At 44.1% G+C, this 21,068-nt stretch overlaps 1 protein-coding gene across 1 annotated transcript in view; it reads left to right on the plus strand.

The window, feature by feature from the left end:
• Window positions 1-21,068, plus strand: part of FANK1 (fibronectin type III and ankyrin repeat domains 1) — an 88,815-nt gene that overhangs the window by 55,566 nt on the left and 12,181 nt on the right. The window contains exons 5-7 of the mRNA XM_063307820.1: window positions 7,659-7,740; window positions 12,447-12,521; window positions 13,520-13,585. Coding sequence (XP_063163890.1) covers window positions 7,659-7,740; window positions 12,447-12,521; window positions 13,520-13,585 — 223 coding nt within the window. The remainder of the gene's footprint in view (window positions 1-7,658; window positions 7,741-12,446; window positions 12,522-13,519; window positions 13,586-21,068) is intronic.

Raw genomic sequence — 21,068 nt, forward strand, 5'->3', positions numbered from 1 at the left:
AGTTAATTAGAGTCCTAGTATTTATGCCACAATTTGCATATTATCATAAGCCTTTTCTCTGTTAATGTCTAATTCCTGGAATGCTCTCCACAATGATATCTGAGAATTTCCTGTCAGTAGATGTTCACATGTGTCTACTGAGGAGCCAGTCTTTTCACCCAGGCCTTCTCTGTATGAACTTTTCTCCCCACCTAGAATGTTTAATGTGTATTTTTATATTACCTTGAATTTTTTACAGTCCTTGAAAATTTATTAGTGGCATTTTAATAATCATTATTATCCTTATGTATATATCGTTGGTATGTGTTATTCTGCAAGGAATAAGCCACAGAGATGCCAGGGTACCATGGTAACAAAATACTTAAGTATCGGCAGAGTCAATAGGTCAGGCATCCATTGTTCTCAGGTTAAAATGTAACAGAGGTCAGAGAGGTTAAGTGTTGGATGACCATATAAGGGAAGCTGTATTTTGAGACCTCTCCACCTTCTTTTGTTTTTGAAACCAGTCCTTGCTCAGCGCACGTGTGTGTGTGTGCTTGTGTGAGAGACTGTAAATATGCTTTTTGTATTTAGAAGTTTTGAGCCCCTCTGGGGATCTAGAGGAGGACACTGTTTATGTTCTCTTGTTTGTTTGAATACAACTATTTTTGTTGAAATGCCTGGTGTCTTCTTTCTGATCTCTTGGGCCAAACACTTTCCAGCACTCTGCACATGCTCCACATGCACCAACATATATTGCATTATGATTTTTACTCAGAAATGTGGTATAAAAATGTAATAAATATATTCACTTCCAAAACCTGGTGTTAATTTATAAGCTTGCTATTATATTCTATCCAATAATAAGTCATCTCAAGTATGTCACTAAAAGAAAGTATGCCTGAATCTATTGTTACTGGAAATCTTGGTCATTGCTCATCCTTGAGAAGTCTTCAAAAGTAAATCCTTAAAGTGAAATATGCTTAGTATCCAAATTCCAATATGTATTTATTCTAAAATAAAGGGAGTTGAATACTGGGGATGATAGTTGATAGTTTATTTTAGTATTTCAATCCATACAACTTGTCTTCTAAACAGCATGAAGAACTTACAGTCAGGGCTGCAACTGGGGGGGGGGGGACAACAAACAGGGCATGTGCCCCAGGCACCGCACTGGGGGGGGCGCCAGAATGAGTGCTGGGGGGGTGCCAAAATGGGTGTGGAATCCATGTTTGCCCTGGGTGACACAGACCCTAGTTGTGGCCCTGCTTACAGTGGTGCTTAAAAGTTTGTGTACCCTTTTGAATTTTCAATATTTCTGCATATTTCTGCATATTTATGACCTAAAACCTGATCTGTTCTTTACCCAAGTCCTAAAACTAGATAAAGAGAATCCAATTAAACAAATGAATCAAAAACATACTTGTCCATTTATTATTGAGGAAAATGATCCAAAGCTACATATTTGTGTGTGGCAAAAGTATGTGAACCTTTGCATTCAGTAACTGGTATGTCCCTGTTGGACACCAATAATTGCAACTAAATGTTTCCAATAACTGTTGATCAATCCTGCACATCGGCTTGGAGGAATTTTAGCCCATTCCTTGTCACAGAACAGCTTCAGCTCAGGGATGTTGTTGGGCTTCCTTGCATGATCTGCCTGCTTCAGGCCCTTCTACAACATTTCTCTAGGATTAAGATCAGGACCTTGACTTGATTGATTGATTGATTGATTGATTGGTTTTCTCCATGACAATCTCTCCCTATCCTTGTTCTTTCAAGTCTCCCAATGGTGTACCCATTGCCACTGTAATTGAGTCCATCCACCTTGCTATTGGTCGTCCTTTTCTTCTCTTTCCTTCCACCTTTCTCAGCATTAGAGCCTTTTCCAGAGAGCTGGGTCTTTGCATAATGTGTCCAAAGTAGGAGAATTTGAGCCTGGTCATTTGTGTCTCAAGTGAGATCCCCAGGTTGATTTGTTTGGTGATCCATCGGTTTGTTTTCTTGGCTATTCATGGTATTCTCAGGAATCTTCTCCAACACCAAAATTCAAAGGTGTCAATACTCTTCCTTTCCTGCTTCTTTAAAGTCCAACTTTCACTTCCATAGAGTGTCACAGGGAATACCATGGCTTGCACAATTCTGATCTATGTAGGTATAGATACATCATGGCATTTGAAGATCTTTTCCAGGGCCCTCATGGCTGCTCTGCCAAGTGTTAGTCTTCAATGTATTTGACTGCTTATTTCTTTTGCTGTTGATGGTTGATCCTAAAAGGCAAAAGCTATCTACCACTTCGATATCTTCATTGTTAATTTTAAGGCTGGTTGTTCTACCTGTTGTCATTAATTTGGTGGACTTTATATTTAATTTTAATCCCTTTTTTTTTTACTGTGCCCTTTGACTTTTAGTACTAGGGCTTGCAGATTCTTTGCATTTTTGGCTGTCAGGGTAGTGTCATCAGTATAGTGCAGATTAGTGATGTTAATTCTTCCAGTTTTAAAATCACACTCATCTTCTTCCAGTCCAGCTTCCCTTAATATATTCTGCATATAAGTTGAATAAATAAGGAGAGAGTATACAGCCTTGTTGTACTCCTTTGCCAACCTGGAGCCAGCCTGTTTCACCATGTTCTGTCTGTACTGTGGCTTCCTGACCTGTATATAAGTTTACCATGAGGACAATGAGATGTTCTGGGATTCCCATTTTTTGGTATTCTTTGGCTTTTTCAATTATCCAGTGTACATCAGCAATAATGTCTCATGTTCCTTGGCCTTTTCTAAAGCCAGCTTTAACATCTGGCATATCTTTTACCATGTAGGGCTCTAATCTGCATTGGATGATCTAAGCATTATTTTGTTAGCATGTGAAATTAAGGATATTGTACAATGCTTTGCACACTCAAAGTCTCCTTTTGTTGGTATTGGAATGTAGATTGACCTCTTCCAATGGGTTGGCCACTGTGTTGTTCTCCAGAATTGTTGGCATAGCTTAGTTAGAACCTTGACTGATTCTTTTCTGTTGCTTGCCATATTTCATCAGGTATTCCATCAGTTCCTGTAGCCTTCCAACTTGATAATGACTGGAGTGTCGATCTAACTTCATCTTTTAGATTCTTGTACATAAGGAATATCTTCTAAGGTATCTTGAGTGTTAACATCTCTGCTGTATAGTGTTTCAATATACTCCTTCCATCTTGCTGTTATCTCCTTGGAATTGGTTACTATCTGTCCATAGGTGTCTTTTAACATACCAGTTCGAGGTTAGAATATCCAGCACTACATCGTCAGTCATTTTATATTTTCTATCCACGTGGTCTTCTTGGTAAAAATGCAGGAATGGCTTACCATTGCCTTCTATCATGCAGTATGAATTGATGGTTTTGCCGTTGTCACCTCTGGCATCTTCCTGTATTACTGCTGCCCAATGTAGGTGCCTGCTTGCTTTATCTGGGCAGCTGGGATGACCTTAATGCCTTGGCTGACCCTGTTGGGAATATATACTCTTGACACTCCCAACATTCTTTGCTTATCCCTCCCAGGAACACCCCCCTGCCATAATGAGGCAGCACAGCACAACTTGGAGGGGAGTGATTTTGACTTGGCCATTCCAAAACATTCACTTTCTTCTGCTTTAACCATTCTTCAATCATATGACTTGTGCGATTTGGGTCATTGTCTCGCTGCATGACCCACTTTCTCTTGAGCTTTAGGTCACAGACAGTTATGCTGACATTTTCCTGTAGAATTTGCTGGTACAATTCAGAATTCATAGTTCCATCAGACTTCCGGTGGAGGAAAAATGGCAGAGTGATCAGTCCTCCCGAATTCTGGGGCTGAGACTGATAATGCGGTGTTCATTTGGTGGCTCAGGCAGGTCCTTGGAGCCCCAAAATATTCTCCGGAGGAAGGAGAATTCAAGGAAACATTCCCTGTGTCCTCTGGACAGCTGCTCCTTGCTGGAGGATCATGAAACAGTGTTCCAGCAACTGATGGGTAAGTGATCAGCTGAGAGGCGGGATTGCCATCTCTTCCAAGCTGTGTTGAAGCCGAAAAATGGACATTAACTCCAACCACCCCACCTCTAAAATCACCTTTCTGTTTTTGAACTATTGAATTTAAAGAGGCTTTCTCCAGCACAGAAATATTGATTCTCTTGGTTGAACTTTCATTATTTTTGGGATCTTTTTTTTGTATGTTTTAATGGCTTTAATGGATTAAAGTTTGAGCAAGAAGGCTGAAAGTTGAACTGCTTTAGTAAAATTTTTTTTAAGGGGATCAATGTTGTGAGTGTTTTCTATTTTTTATTTTTAAATTTTTTAAGTACTAAAAGATTTTGTTGGAATTGGGATTGGTTTTTTTTTAAATTGCTGTGGGAAAGTATCTGCTGTGGTTGTTTTTGAAGCTGGGATTGGCTACTTTCTTTAAATACTGATAAAGGAAGACTTTAGATTTCAACTTGTGGCTTTGTAACTGGATACTTTGTAATTAGAAACTTTATCCCCCTCCAACTACTTTCCATTTTGGATTATAACTTTTACTTTTACTTTTCATTACAAATAATATTGTTGGTCACTAGAGGATGCTAAAGTATTACATTTTTTAAAGTATTGAAGTTTTAAATCAATATATAAAACAGGAAAATAGAAATCATGGCTACTAGAAGAGTACAAAGATGAGCTTCTGGCGAATTTGAGGGACTAATGAGCTTGTTTGAGGAGTTCACTACTAAATGTACACAGTCTATTGTGCAAACTTTTGAGGCTTTTGAGAAAAAGATGGATGCAAGATTTACTGACTTTGAAAAAAGATTGGAACAGAAATCAGAGAAAACAGAAGGAAATGTGAAACAAGTAACTAGCAGAGGTGATGTATTGGAAAGTGAAAGGGAGAAAGAACTTAACAGAACTGCATTGCTTGAATTAAGGGATAAAGAATTTTGCTTAAGGCTTCAGGATTCCTGAAGCCAAGGAGGAGAGTCTTAAAGATAAGATTTCACAAGCTCTGGCAGCTTTAATTGAATGGGAGGATGATGAAATGATGGAAGAAATAGAAAGTCTTTCATATTAACTCGAGGGATGCAACTATAAATGACAGGCTGAGAGATGTTCTGGTGCAGTTTGTTAGGAGAAAAACAAGAGAATTGGCCCTACAAGGTCATTTTGATTCCAAACTTAATATTGACAAAGTGGATATAATTGTACTGAAAGAAATCCCTGTGAAAATTTTAAGAAAGAAAAGAATATACTTTTTAAACTGATGTTCTGAAAAAAAAAATGGGATTCCTTTCTGTTGGGAAAAATTGGAAGGGGTAAGTTTTACCTACCAACAACAAAGGTTTAGACCAACTTCAGTCCCTAAAGCTAAGGATTTTCTTGCCAGACATGGAACCTAGTTGGAGCAGGATGTAACTGAAAAGGCTGCATCTGGAACTAAACAACTGGATTCCACAATACAAGATGAAGAGATGGTTGTTACATCTAAAGACTTTGGTAGGTTGTTTGCATAAAAATGGCCTTGGATTGTCTTACATGGAATATAAATGGGGCAAATGCATCTCATAAAAGAAGGAAAAATCATTATTTGAAAAAATCTAAACATGATGTGATATGTCTACAAGAAACTCATATACAGTAAGGAAAAAATATACAAAATATTTGATAAATAAAAATTTGGGACAAGAATTTATTTTAGCAGGTTTGAAGAAAATTAATGGCTTTGTATTATATGTTAAACCACATCTGAAACCATGTTTATTATTAGCTGATAAGCATGGTAGATAATATAGCAGTTGAAGTGGAACTTTATGGACTTAAATCTATTATTGTGGGAGTATATGTACCAACTGAAGATAAAAGTAAAAATTTTAGGCAACTTTTGAATGGAGTTATTTCCCCATTGATTGACAGAATATCTGAGAGACAAATTAAAATTATACAAGGGAAATTACCAAAATCCTTTTTTGATTTGATGGACAATCAATGGATGTTATTTTTGGAAAGGAGTGGCTTTCTCCTTTGCAACCTTGCCATGCACACCATCATTGTTCAGTGTTCTCCTGATAGTGGTCTCATTAACATCGACATTCACCAGTACAAGAGAGGCCTTTAGTTCCTTGGGTGTTACCTTGGGATTCTTTGAGACCTCCCAGAGTATTACATTGCTCTGGTGTGATGTTGGTTGGTTGACCACTCCTGGGAAGGGTAACAATGGTGTTGAATTGCCTCCATTTGTACATGATCTGCCTGACAGTGGACTGATGAAGCCCCAACTCTTTGGAAATAGTTTTGTAACCTTTTCCAGGCTGGTGAGAATCAACAGCTGTCCTCAGAAATCTCCTTTGTTTGAGCCATGACACACTTCCACATACCTGTGTTGTGAAGATCAGACTTAGATAGTGAATATCCAGAATTCTGTTCTTTAAATAAGGCAGGGCCTCCCACATTCACACCTGATTATCTTTCCATTGATTGAAATACCTTACTCTAATTTCCCCTTCAAATGAACTGATAATCTTAGAGATTCACATACTTTTGTCACATACTTAGCTTTGTATCATTTCCCTCAATAAATAAATGAACAAGTACAATGTTTTTGACTCATTTGTGACAACCTGCTTCTGCTGCTTCATACTGTCCTGGTTGGGTGCCTTCTGGATTCCGGCCTTGTTCCTTTCTTGCTCTGCAACCTCTTCGTGCTAGATCAGACAGCTTAAAGTGAATAAGCTGTCTCCTTCCAGCCATGTAGTTTGTCCAGATAGCCACACCACTATTCCCAACCCTACAGCGCCACACATTCCTTCCTGTCTCATAGTGAGCCCCTTGTTAACAAATTGGAAGCATACTCTTATTTGTAAAGGCAATCTACAATCTTGTGAGAACAACATATTCTGACTAGAATAGAGATGCATGGCAGCATAATAAAGGGCGATTAAAATATTTTTAAAATCTAATTTTTAACTATTCAGTGCTTCTGTGAACATTACTGATACAACAACTCTGATATTATTAATTTCTCCATATTGTAGATAGTGAAGATGGCAGAAAAAATAACTGATTACTTAAGCACTTGACTGATTTTGTCTGTAAATAGTGTTGGACTTGATTAATACTTGGATGGAAGACCATTAGGAAATTTTGGAGTTGTGGGCTTGAATGAAAAATCAAAAAACACCCTGAAAGGTAGCATTAGCAAACCATTTCTGTATTATTGTCAGGAAAACTGAAGGGTTATATTTATGTAAATATCAGGAGTCTAACTGGACTTAAGAGAGCTTTTACTGTTTATTACCTAAAGCCCTTAGGCATCTCATGACCAGGGATTTTTCTAGCTCATATGTTTTCTAGCACCTCTACAAAAAACAAAACAGTGATGTAAATACTATCTCTATTTATATCTACTGTATATGTATATACACATACTATATATGTTATAATATTTGTTTATATATGAGTATTCATTGGGAAAATTGTTTCAAAGTTTTCAAAATAATTTTTTTGCATTTCCTAGTAAAAGATTTTGAGGACAATTTTTAAACATTTCCTTTATCAACAAAACAGGATCTTTAAAGATATCCAAATGCTGTATTGAAACATGTGAAAACTAATAAATTATTTGACATTTTTAATAGTTGACAGAACACAAATAGTACATATATGTTAACCACCTATTTTTCTTTAGGTGAACCAATGAGTGGGGAGCAGCTCCACCGTGCTGTAAGCAGGAATGATACAGACGATGTTACTCATATTCTTCAAGGAAGGTAAGAAAGGATTCATATTTTATAATACCTGTATATGTGTGAAAACATATTAAAGGTAATAAGGAAAACTGCATGAACTTCTAAATGTTGAACCACATTTCTTTTAAACCTAGTGACAAACTTCTAATATGAGTTACCATTGTGTCATACAAATCCAGTATATACTGTATGATTTGTACAGTGGAACATTCTCATAACATTGGCTTGGATCCTATAGTGTTTCAGGTTATCAAAGGCAATGCAGTCATCAACAATGTGTGCTGGTAAGAAAGAGATTCCTCTTATGGAGCAACAGCAGAAGAAGATACAGTGCAGATGGCAGGACTCCCATTTCAGCATGGTCAACTAGTGATCAGACTAAGAGATTAGTAACCTATATTACTTCTTAGCCAGTACAAAGATGCCAATAGAGCATGCAACTTGAGTGTATTAAGGAATGATCTGGGTCTCCCCTGAACATTTTAAATGTGTGTAGTGATGGAGTTGGAAGCTATATAGGAAAGGAATGTCATATGGAATAGCAGTAGGACTGACATGAGCCAGAGCACTTATTGTATTGGTGCTATCAGCCTCCTACATCATTGATCAGTTTTCTGAAAAAAAGAATAGAGATGAGAAAAATTAGAGCATAGCAGTGCTTTTGGGAGAAATACTTAAAAGACCTTATATATATCTTATAGTGTGGGAGAAAAAGTGGGGCTGAAAATTGTCACCACAGACACTGCAATCCAATAGGGAAAGTAGGGAGAGGAGTTCAAAGATCTTGAATAACCAGTTGTGAACTACTGTTCTTCATAGTGGATGTTTGTTTTTTAAAGAAAAATCCAAAGATAATTTTTTTGCATGTGGCAAATGCAGTTGCAGAAACTTTTGGCTTTAAAGTCAGGCAGGCTGTAGCATTAGGCTGGGAGAAGCAGCCTGCATATGTGATAATACACGCAATGCTGCCTGTCATTCACTCTCATGGCATGGAGGAAGATAGCATATTGAGAAGATCTATCTTGATTGGTCAGTTACCTTAATAAAAATAGTTAATGTCTGAAGATCTGTGTGGTCCTATATTGCCATTGGTTTTTGTAGTATATTTTTTGCTGTCTTGCATTGAACATAGTGACAATTATTTGGAAAGAAGTTTAGTGTTGGGTCCCATTCATGTACTATTTCTAGAAGTCATAATTTGGCTATATTTTGGCACTCTGTGGCTGGACTCATGAAACAACAGAGATTTTATATTTAAAATCATGAGGATTAAACCATTAAATCATGAGGATTGGCAAAATTATTATCATCACTTGCTTGCTCTCTTGAAACCTGTTGAGAAACAGTTACTAATACATTATTTGTCACATACAGAAGGTATACACCATTGGCCATAAGTTTTAGAAAACAAGATTAAATCTATTATAAAAAGTCTGAAGAGCAGTAAAGCCCCTGGTGAGGATTTTCTACCACCCAAACTATTTAAAAGAAACCCCAACTGGTGGGCTCCTCTCTTGGTGGGCTTATTCACATATATAAATAACTGCCATATCCTAATTTGATGGAAGATGGCAATTGTAGTTCCTATATACAAAAAAGGAAATGAAGAGGATCCCAACAATTACAGACCCATCAGTCTAGTAGTTTTCATGGCTAAAATATATGTCAGGTTCCCCTTGAGAAGAGGAACCTGGCATATATTTTATTCTATTCTGTTATATATGATTTTATTACTGTTCTGTATTTTATATTCTGACATGGCCTGATGGCTAATCAAATAATAATAATAATCACCACCACCACCACCACCACTACTATTTCTAGTGGGGATTAAGCAATTGTCAAATTAGGAATAAAATGAGGCAGTATGAAAGTGGTGGAGCTAGGTGGCTACACAAGCAGGGAAAACTCTAGGACTAGGAAAATGAAAAATGAGTCACTGCAGTGGCAAAACTGATATAGTGGTAGGGAGAAAAACAGAGCAAGAGCAAATAGAGCTAGTTCTGAAAAAGTAAGATACAGAATGGCTTCACTTCTTGCTGATCATGAAAGTGAAAAATATACATTGTAAATTGGCTACTATGTAGATCAGAAGTGGAAAATCTGAGATTCTCCAGATAGTGCAATTCCCAGCATATTTAGTATTCGCTGTTAACTGGACACCAGCTCAACAGCTTCTGGAGGGTTAGAGATTTTCCACATGTGCTCTAGATTCTCCACATTTCAATATATATTTAAAGAAAGCTAATTTTTAAGCCCTAGGCACATTGAAGGTCAGATTGTTCAAAATTTGGTACTCTCTGGACAATATTATGTCATGGCGAAGATGGAGGAACTAAATAGTGACTTAGTTCAAAGGTTCCCAAGCTTCTTGGTTTACTGCAACCTTAATGTCTCAGTCATTTTTTCGCCATGCCCGGCAGAATATCCCAGGTGCCCTGTGAGTTCGAGGTAGTATGCCAGGATACCACAGCACACAGTTTGGGAACTACAGATTTAGTTATTATTAAGGTAAAGGTAAAGGTTTCCCTCGACGTAAAGTCCAGTCGTGTCCGACTCTAGGGGGCGGTGCTCATCTCCGTTTCTAAGCCTTAGAGCCGGCGTTGTCATAGACACTTCCGGGTCATGTGGCCAGCATGACGACACGGAATGCTGTTACCTTCCCGCCGAAGCGGTACCTATTGATCTACTCACATTTGCATGTTTTCGGACTGCTAGGTGAGCAGGAGCTGGGACGAGCAACGGGAGCTCACCCCGCCGCGCGGTTTCGAACCGCCGACCTTCCGATCGGCAGCTCAGCGGTTTAACCCGCAGCGCCACCACGTCCCTATTAGTTATTATTAGGTGCAAGGAATATAAAAATCCATACATAAATTCTGTTGGAATCTAATTTGGGCACCCATCAGACTTTTCTTGGCCAGAACAATCTTTTGCATCAGATAAAAACTGCTGGCAGTCATCTTTTCCCAATCATAAATGGGAGAAAAATATATTCTGAAAGTACTGCACAAATAATGGTAGGTACACTGAAGAATATAGGCTACACTGAAAGAATTTACATTTAAAAATCAATCTCTGAGCTCTTAGAATGAAATTAAAATGTGACATGTCAAAGAATACATGATGATAGAATAAAGCAGATTGACCAGATCTCAAGCTTTTTCTTTCACAAAAGCTGCTGTCATACCACTGCAACCATTTAGATAACAGTATTTATTGGGCAAGCCTAAGCTGTATTGATTGCTCTTGGAATCGCTCCTCAGCAGACCTGCATCTTATATAGACCTTTTGAGTATCACCAGATAGCAATTTATGTTCCTTATTTATGTATTTATTTATTACTTACTGTATTTATAAGCTGCCTCAATAAACTAGGACTCCTGATGGCAAACAGCATAACTGGTATACACAATTAAAACCATAATATAAAGTGCAAATACAAATACAAATCAAAATTAATCAAAATACCCAAGAGGCACTAGGACAAACTAGGAACTGAATAGTCAATATAATAACACAAGTTTTAATTTGCTTCCTAAATACAAGGGAAAAGGGCCCATCTTCACTTATGAAGGTACGGTGTTCCAAAGAATAGGGTACAACACTGAAAAGGCCTGTTGTCTGGCTCATACTTCACAGACCTTGCAGAATGGGGGTGGGTGGGGTGGGGGCTTGCAACAGCCCCTCTCTAGGTGTTCATACTTACTGGGCAGGTTCTCTCTTGCCCAATATAACTTGGTTGCCAATATAACCTGGTGCAGCCAATGAAAGGCTTTAAAAGCAATTATTAGGACTTTGAATTGGGTCTGGAAGCTAGCCAGCAGACAGTGCAGAATAGGTGTAATTCTACTCTGATGGGGCTGTCCTATCAGAAGCCTTGTTACCACATTTTGAACCATCTGTAGTTTCAGAGTTGCCTCCAAAGGCAGACCAATGTAGAGCACATTACAGTAGTCTAACCATGTGGATCAGGGCATGAATCACCATTGTCAGGGCATCCAGGGACATAACTGGCACAGCAACCAAAGCTGAGCAAAAGTCTACCCAGCCACAGCTTCCATATGCTGCTTCAGGAAGAGCTGTTGGAATTTTACATTGTTGGTGGTATTGGGATATCAACCAAGTTAGCATTAGAACTCCCTACTTCAATTTTTCCTCCACAACAACTTTTGTTGCCTGAAAGTTAGTGACCAGTCCAAAGTCACCCTCTGAGCTTCTGTGGCAGTTATATAGGCATGTGTTGAAGAAATCTCAATCTCTGAGGATTTAGAATGTGGGGAGGCATAAAATATTTAATGAAATATATATGAATTTTAGAATATTACTAATGTTTATTCAGTATAAATAAATTAACATCCTTAAGGTCATTATACTCAACTCATGAATAAGTTACTTGAGAGTGACTTCAATGATAATAAGTGATAGGATTATTCTACCAAGGACTTAGAGAAAAAAGAAAGTGCTAGTCCATCTTTCCTTCCTTCCTTCCTTCCTTCCTTCCTTCCTTCCATCCATCCATCCATGAATCACAATCTTCCAATATTCAGGATTTCAGCTACAAATAACTTCCTATATTTTGCATTGTTTACAAAGTAGACTTTGCCTTCACTGACTAATACTATTTTTTTATTTTATGATTCAAAAACTGCAATAACATTATAAAATATTCTTCAGAAATGTGAAGCGTGACAAGCAATGTGAATAATGAGTTTTTTTTTCTTGAAAAGGCAAGTTGTTGTAGATACACTCAATAAACTAGGACTTACAGCTTTGATGGTTGCTTCACAAAAAGGATATGCAAGGTATAACATTATCTTTTACATTTTACTTCAGTATATTTAGATTTGTATTTTAGTATCTGTTTAGATCGCTTACTGTCTTTTTTTAGAACTATATGAAATTAATAATGCTTTCAAAACAGAATAGCTACTGTATATGGTGATGCACTTGGAGATATAATCCAAGAGGACTTTGTCAGTTCTTTTCCCTCACTCCCCACATGATTATGTTGATTTTTCCTTAGTCTTAGTTATAAGCAGTAGGGTTTCTGTATTTAAATTGTAGCTTTTTGAATTTTGTATGAAGTATTCATAACTATACATACATAGTATATGACTGCTTCTCTTGAACGGGTATGTTCCATAGCTGTGAACCCATAAGGCAGGATGCAAATAATAAAACTGTTATACAGCTATTAAGGTTCAAATATTAAATCTCAGATTGAACAACAGAATAGCACACTACTGCCGAAGGTCGGCTAATCTATGCTGTCAGATACATTACTGTCATTTGTGTGTGTGTGTTGATGGTCTTTTTTAAAACCTGTTCCCACTGTGCTTGGATATAAGGATATACCAAATAAAAATACTATCACTAGTATACTTAGTGATAGTCCTAAAATTCACTTTTTTTTTTAGTATTCTGATTGCTTTATTTATCATTTATCATTGTAATATATAATATGGTTAGCAATTTTTCTATATTACAATATTTTATTGTACATTGAGAATCAAGATGGAATGTTAGTTGCTTTTTCTTGCTCCAAATAATTTAATCAGTTATAGATTAAAACATCTTGAACCAATGGTTCCAATGACTTGTAGACAATATTGTTAACTTATAAAAGAGAGTATTTATGAAGTTGAGATTGAAAGCTATTTTTAATTTAATCCACTTCTTATTGTAATTAAAATTGGCATCTAAATTTGAAATGTAGTTTTATAAGCTTTGGAAGGAAACTTTATGTAAAACAATATAGTGCAAATATGAAAATAGTATAATGCTACTCTTTTATATCTAGTCTTGTACAGATTTTGGTAGAAAAAGGAGCAGATGTGAACATGAAAAATTCCAGTGGAAAAGACAGGTATAAAATGATTATATAAGATTACATTAAATATATTTATTTGTTTGAAAGATAAGATACATAATTGAGACTATCAGTTAGTGTCATGCGCTGCCTACCTCTGAATAACGTTCAGACGCTGGTTTGCAAATCAGGTTCTGGTTTATTTCAGGGCAGGTACAACGTTGGTAGAAAAAAGCTGAGAGTGACAGGAGCGCGCCGGTGCGGGGTTTAAATACCCCGCGCCGGTCAGCGCCCCCTCGCTCTCGGTCACGTCACCCCCCTTTGTCCCATGCGTTGCCCTGCCATTGGTTGAGGGTTTCCGGGATCGCCCATCCTCAGGTTTCCATTCTTCTGCTGATTGCTTTCAGCTGGGCGATCCCCGTTGTATTGCCGCTGATGGCTTGGGTGGCTCCGTGATTCGTTTAGCTATTGTTTGTTAGCCGTTAGTCGTTGTGGGTTGATGGCTACTTAACTTGTGCCCCTTCACTTATTTCCTTGTCATTGTCATGAGTGCCATTGCGCTGATGACTTTAGCTCAACGGCACTCATGACATACTGCCCCCTTTTCGAATAGTGTTCTCCCCCGGTTTTCTTGGTTTTCCCCGTGGAGCTGTCAAAACGCCACATTTTTTTTTTTTTTTTTTTTCAAAGTTCCCGCCGGAGTAGTTGTCGCCCCTCCCTTTGCTCCTCCCTCTACCACGTGCCTTCCCAGGGTGTGTCCATGGTGCGCATGCTCGGGTTCTGACCTGGCGTGCGCATGCTCCAACCACACCCTGTTTGTTTGGCTCAGTTCGGCGAGGCGAGAGGCGTGGCTGGTCGGGTGCTGCTCAGCTCCAGGTAGGGCCCTTCTTTTCTTATTTAGAGTGCGTCGCCTTTGTTGTGTCTCCTGGGCGTTGCCCCCAGGTTGCCCTGTTGCCTTGCTTGCCACTCCCCCGCGGCCGGGGGGCGGGGGGAGGGTGCTGGCGATCGTTTGTCACCACCCCGTGGGCCCGGGGCGGGGGGAGTGAGTCCCGGGGGGGGGAAGGTCCACCCAAGTCGCGGGCTTGGGGGGGGCCCTTTCCCTTGGGGCACGGGAGGCGGGGGGGGCCTGCGGGGGGGGGGGTTGGTTTTGCTGACCTTGATTGCGGTTTGTCGGGGTATGCCCGGTGAAATGCTCTGGTCAGGTCAGGCGCGTTAACGTTGTGCGCCGCCACCCATTCCGGGTGGGGGAAGTGTTTCCACCTGACCAGATAGTGTAGAGTTCCTCGTTGCTTGCGGGAGTCGAGGATGTCCCTGATCTCGAAGTGGTGTTGCCCGTCGATCATTAGCGGTGCGGGCTGTGGCGTGCTTGGGTGCCATCGGGAGGTGGTTGCCGGTTTTAGGAGGCTGGTATGGAACACCGGGTGGAGTCTCCGGAGGTTGTGTGGCAGGTCCAGGCGTATTGCTACCGGGTTCACTATTTGCGTGACTCGGAACGGCCCGATGTACTTAGGCCCCAGTTTTTTCGAGGGTTGGGTTGACTTTAGGAACTTGGTGGAGAGATAGGCCATATCCCCCGCCTGGAACGTCGGTTGTTGGCGCCGGTGCTTGTCGGCCTGCTCTTTGTAAGCAGCCTGTGCCTCCTTCAGCGCCGCCGTGATTACTGGCCATGCTTCCGCGATCTTCCGTCCCCAGTCGCTGGCGTCCACCTGGGGTTCCGGGGGTTGAGGTAGCTCCGGTATGGGGACGAAGTCGCGCCCCGAGACTACTTCGAACGGGGTTTTCCCCGTGCTCGTGTGGACGGCGTTGTTGTATGCGACTTCGGCGAACGGGAGCAGTTCAGCCCAGTCGTCTTGGTGGTAGTTCGTATATGATCGTATAAATTGCTCTAAGGTGGCATTAAGAACCTCAGTGGCTCCGTCCGTCTGCGGATGCCAAGCCGTAGATAGGGCCTGTTGGGTCCCCGTCAGCTTCAGGAAGGCCCGCCAGAATTTGGAGGTGAACTGTGTGCCCCTGTCGGTCACCACACGTGCGGGACATCCGTGTAGCCTGTACACGTGGATGAGGAAGAGTTTGGCTAGTTGTTGTGAGGATGGGACCGACGTGCAGGGGATGAAGTGGGCCTGCTTTGAGAAGTAGTCCTTCACCACCCAAATGGCCGTTTTCTTCTGGCTGGGTGGGAGGTCCACTATAAAATCCATAGAGATTTCCTCCCATGGGCGGGAGGGTTCTGCCACCCGTTGCAATAGCCCCGCGGGTTTGCCTGGTGCCCGTTTGGCCCTAGCGCACGTTGGGCAGGACGCCACGTAGGTTTTTACGTCTCGCCTGAGCGCGGGCCACCAGAATTGGCGCCGTGTTAGGTGTAGGGTCTTGAGGAACCCAAAGTGTCCCGCTTGCTTGGCGTCGTGTGACCTATGCAAGATCGCCTGGCGTTGCGAGTCCGGGACGTAGATTCTGCCTTCCCCCCATGCCAGGTCTTGCGCCATCGTTACCTTGTCGGGGTTTGCCAGGAACCAGGGGTCGGTTTTGAGGGCGGCGGCGAGGTCCGTGCGCATTCCCCCTGGTAGTTGCGGTTGGCTTCTTTCCGTCGCCGGTTGTCCCGCCGTCGGCTGCGCCGTAGCGTCGAGCTGCCTCCGTGCGCCGCTTCGGGTGGTCACGGCCATCCCCAGTTGCGAGGCGGATAGGACCGTCCCAATGGTGTCTGGGGCGGGCTCTTCGTCTTGGGGCAGCCGGGATAGGGCGTCGGCCAGGAAGTTCTTCTTGCCCGGCATGAACTTCAGCTGGAAGTCAAAGCGGCTGAAGAATTGGGCCCATCGGACCTGTTTTGGGCTAAGGCGTCTAGGCGTTCGTAGGGCCTCGAGGTTCCGGTGGTCCGTCCAGACCTCGAATGGTTGGGTGGCTCCCTCGAGTAGGTGACGCCATGTCTCTAGTGCCGATTTCACCGCGAAGGCTTCTTTCTCCCAGACGTGCCATCGCCTCTCTGTCTCGGAGAACTTCCTTGACAGGTAGGCGCATGGTTTCAGGAGCCCCGTGGAGTCTTTTTGTAGCAGGATGGCTCCCAGGGAGAAGTCTGAGGCGTCGGCTTGGACCACGAACGGCCGTTCTGGGTCCGGGTGCGCGAGGATTGGCTCCGTCGTGAACAGCGCTTTCAGCTTGTCGAATGCGGTCTGGCACGCGGGAGTCCAATTCAGCACTGTGCCTGGGTTCTTGGCGCGTCGGGTGTCCCCCACCCCTTTGGTTTTGAGGAGGTCCGTTAAGGGGAGGGCTATCTCAGCGAACCCCCGGGCGAAGGACCTGTAGAAATTCGCGAATCCCAGGAAGCTCTGTAGTTGCCGTCTGTTGCGGGGCCGCTCCCAGTTTAGCACCGCTTCGACTTTTGCGGGGTCCATTTCGATGCCGTCCCCGGAGATTCGATACCCCAAATAGTCTAGGCGCTCTTTGTGAAACTCGCACTTTGTAGGCTTTGCATAGAGCTGCGCCCTTCTGAGCTTGTCGAGGACTTGCCTGACTAAGGTTACGTGTTCCTCGTGTGTTTTTGTGTAAATGAGGACGTCGTCGATGTAGACCAGGACCCCTTTAAACAGATGTTCATGCAGTACCTCATTGATGAGCTGCATGAACACCCCAGGGGCCCCCGCGAGTCCGAAGGGCAGTACCTTGTACTGGAAGGCGCCTAGGGGGCAGTTAAACGCCGTCTTCCATTCGTCCCCCTCCCTGATTCGGATGCGATAGTACGCCTCGCGAAGGTCCAATTTGGAAAAGACTTTGCCCGTGGACAGGTGGGCGAGCATGTCCTTCACCAGGGGTAAGGGGTATTTGTTGGACAGGGAAGCCGCGTTTAGGCCCCGGTAGTCGGTGCAGAGCCGTAGGGTCCCGTCTTTCTTCTCCCGGAATAAGACGGGGGCTCCGACCGGTGAGCATGCTGGCTCTATGAATCCCCTGTCTAGGTTTTTATCGATGAACTCCCGGAGGGTTGCCATCTCCTTCGGGGTCATCGAATAGATCTTTGGTCTAGGTAGGGGGACGTCGGGCAGTAGGTCGATCCGGCAATCCGTCTTGCGGTGGGGGGGTAGTTGGTCTGCCTCTGCCTCTCCGAAGACCTCGGAGAAGTCGGCGTATTGTTCTGGTAGGTCTGCTGTGGTAGTGGCGTTGTCTTGTGTGGTCGCCTCCGCTCGTCCTACCGTGGGGTTGCTTTTGCCAGCTGGTACTGGTGCTCGATACTCGCCGTCGCCGAATGTGAAGGTGCGGGTCGCCCAGTTGATCCGCGGGTTGTTTTTCGCGAGCCATGGCATCCCCAGGACTGCAATGGGCCGTCCAATGGGCGTGACTACGAACGATGTGCGCTCGGTGTGAGTGCCCATTTGCAGGGTGACCGGCTCGGTTTGTAGCGTGGCTGGTTTCCCTCCCGCTGTAGAGCCGTCCAGCTGGTGGAATGCCAGCGGCGTGGGGAGGGGGAAGCAGCGGAGGTCGAGTTTGGCGACTAGGTCTGGGTGGATGAGGTTTTTTGAGCACCCCGAGTCCACTAGTGCCGCGGCCGTGGTGGCTCCGTTGCCGGCAGAGAGTTGGATTGCTGCCAATATTACGGAGCTTTTGTCGTTTCGTTGAGGTGGTCCGCGTTGCTGTCCCACCGCCTGCCTCGCCACGCGTCTCAGAGCAGGCGGGGAGCATTTCCCGCCGGCTGGTCGGGGTCGGTATTGTCCTCTTCCCCCCAGTAAGTGTCCCAGCCCTCTTCCGGTGTCGCTGTGGCCACGGTCATTCGGCGGTGAGGGGGCGGCCCCGGGTTGGGTGGTTTGGGGCTAATTTTCGGGGCGGGCTTGGGCGCGCTGGTCGGCGGTCGGTTGGCGAAGCAATCTGCCGTCTTGTGCCCTAATTTGCCACACCTCCCGCAGGGCTCCCGGTTGAACTTCTTTTTTGGGTATATGGGGCCGGCCATCCCCCCGTGTGGTGCGGGTACCTTTTTCCCGACATAGTTTGTGTCTTCCGTGGTTGTCATAAGGAAGGTGCGGTGCGCGTGTTCGGCTTTCCCCGCGAGGTGGATCCACCCGTGTAACGTTTCTGGGTCGTCGCGGTAGAGGGCCCATTGGAGAACGTCGCGGTTGAGCCCCCTTTTGAAGATTTCCAGCAGGGTGGTCTCAGACCAGTCGCAGACCTTTCCCGCGAGGGCTTTGAACTCCAGGGCGTAGTCAGGGACCGTGCGTGTGCCCTGTTTAAGTCTCTGGAGTGCGCTTTTCGCCCGTACTTTAGCTAGGGGGTCTTCGAAGTAGTTTTTCATCTCTTTGATGAAAGCAGGGAAGGTGGCGAGGGCGGGGGAGCTGGACTCGTACAGTTGGACGTACCAGTCCGCCGCCCTGTCTTGGAGTTTGATCGCCACGGCGGCGATCTTGTCGGCCTCGGAGTCATAGGAGTGTCCGTGCCTCCCCATGAACTCCCTAGCGTTGGTAACGAAAAACGAGAGTTTTGAGGGGGTCCCATCGAAGAAGATGGGGAAGTCCTTTGGGGCCCGGGCGTTTTGTGCGGCCCCGCCTCTCGCTTCCCGGGGTGTGGTGTCGGCCGCCTGTGCCGTCTGCTGGCTCTCCGCTGGCCCGTGTGGGTTCGGTGCTTCGCTCGGGGTGTGGGCTTGTGCGGGGACGTCGTTGGGTGGCGCGGGGGGCATAAGCGCCTGGAGCATGGTCCGGAGTTCCGTCAGCTGAGCCCGCATGGCCGCGAGTTCAGCTCGTGCCTCCTCGTCCACAGCCCGCGCCGCCGCTGGGGCCGGTTCCGTTGGCGCGTCCTCGGGGGTGGGTTGCCGGTGGGGTTCATCGTCCCTCCGCCGCGGGTCCGCTTCCTCCTCCGTCTGATGGGTGTCTCCGTCGTCCTCCTCCGAGTTGAGCACCGTGGGGCTGTCGCTCCACGCCCGTTGCTGGGGTGCGATGTGGGGCGCGGGGTCCTCCGCTGGTTTCGGAAGTCGTGCTGCTCCCTCCCGCGGTCGGGTTGCCTCCGTCGCCATCTCCCCTTGGGGTTGGAGCTGAGGCTCGGGTCGGGTGGGGTGGGCGTCCATGGCTCCGGGAGTCCGCGGTGCCTCTGGCCTCGGTCGGTCCTCCTCTGTCTCTTGCCGCGCGGCTCGCCCTCCTTGCCCGCGCCGTTCCGGCCTCATCTTGCTGGTCTTCTCGCCGTCTACTCCTCCCGCGGCTCGTTGTCGTCCGGTGGGGCTCGGCGAGGCTGAGTTTATGACTCTCAGCTTTATGTCATGCGCTGCCTACCTCTGAATAACGTTCAGACGCTGGTTTGCAAATCAGGTTCTGGTTTATTTCAGGGCAGGTACAACGTTGGTAGAAAAAAGCTGAGAGTGACAGGAGCGCGCCGGTGCGGGGTTTAAATACCCCGCGCCGGTCAGCGCCCCCTCGCTCTCGGTCACGTCACCCCCCTTTGTCCCATGCGTTGCCCTGCCATTGGTTGAGGGTTTCCGGGATCGCCCATCCTCAGGTTTCCATTCTTCTGCTGATTGCTTTCAGCTGGGCGATCCCCGTTGTATTGCCGCTGATGGCTTGGGTGGCTCCGTGATTCGTTTAGCTATTGTTTGTTAGCCGTTAGTCGTTGTGGGTTGATGGCTACTTAACTTGTGCCCCTTCACTTATTTCCTTGTCATTGTCATGAGTGCCATTGCGCTGATGACTTTAGCTCAACGGCACTCATGACAGTTAGGCTATGTAAACTGTTTGGAAAAACTATTTCTCAATGCATGGGAATGTTACAAAGCACTTCTTTTTCGTTCATAAAAGCAGCAGAATCTTTCCAAGCTCACACAGCTACTTCAGAAGCTGCTCTCAACTATCAGCATGTGTGTGCATATATTACGACTTCATTCACTGTCTTTCTTGCAAAAGGGCTGTGTGTGCCCCAGCATGCAAAGTCAGCTGAAACACATCTGTTTTAATTATTTGAAAGGAGGTGCATTGTACATGTATATTGTGAAGCATCTTTTTTGAAAGCTTCGAACAGTCTTACTACCAAGCATATGTAAATACTACATGCAGCAATATTACAGAGGGAAATATAGGCAGAACAAATTGCATTGAGTTCATTTACTCTTTGGTGGGGGGGAGAACCATATAATCATTCTTGGTGCTTTAATTCTAGCTAAATCAATTTCCAAAGTAAAAATGTATCCTGGTTAAACCAACATAAATATCAGGTAGCATTTTATAGCACTGTATATAACTTTTTTTACTTTTCAATATTAGATATTACGTAAAGTAATATTTACATATTATATAATGCCAATTTGATGTTTACAGATATTTGAGCAGATAAGTAATTAGAAGTATATAAAGCAAAGCTCCTGAGAAATGGATAAAATATAGTCATTCAGTTCTGAGGTTCATGTACAATTCAAGTAAGTGTGAAGAATGTGTGGTGATTGGCAAATCCGATGTTCTAAGGATCAACACACCATTGGAACCTGGAATGTAAGATCTATGAGCCAGGGCAACTTGGATGTGGTTATTGGTGAGATGTCAAGATTAAAGATAGACATTTTGGGCGTCAGTGAACTGAAATGGACTGG

The sequence above is a fragment of the Candoia aspera genome, chromosome 6, assembly GCF_035149785.1.
Source record: "Candoia aspera isolate rCanAsp1 chromosome 6, rCanAsp1.hap2, whole genome shotgun sequence".
Taxonomy (NCBI): Eukaryota; Metazoa; Chordata; class Lepidosauria; order Squamata; family Boidae; genus Candoia; species Candoia aspera.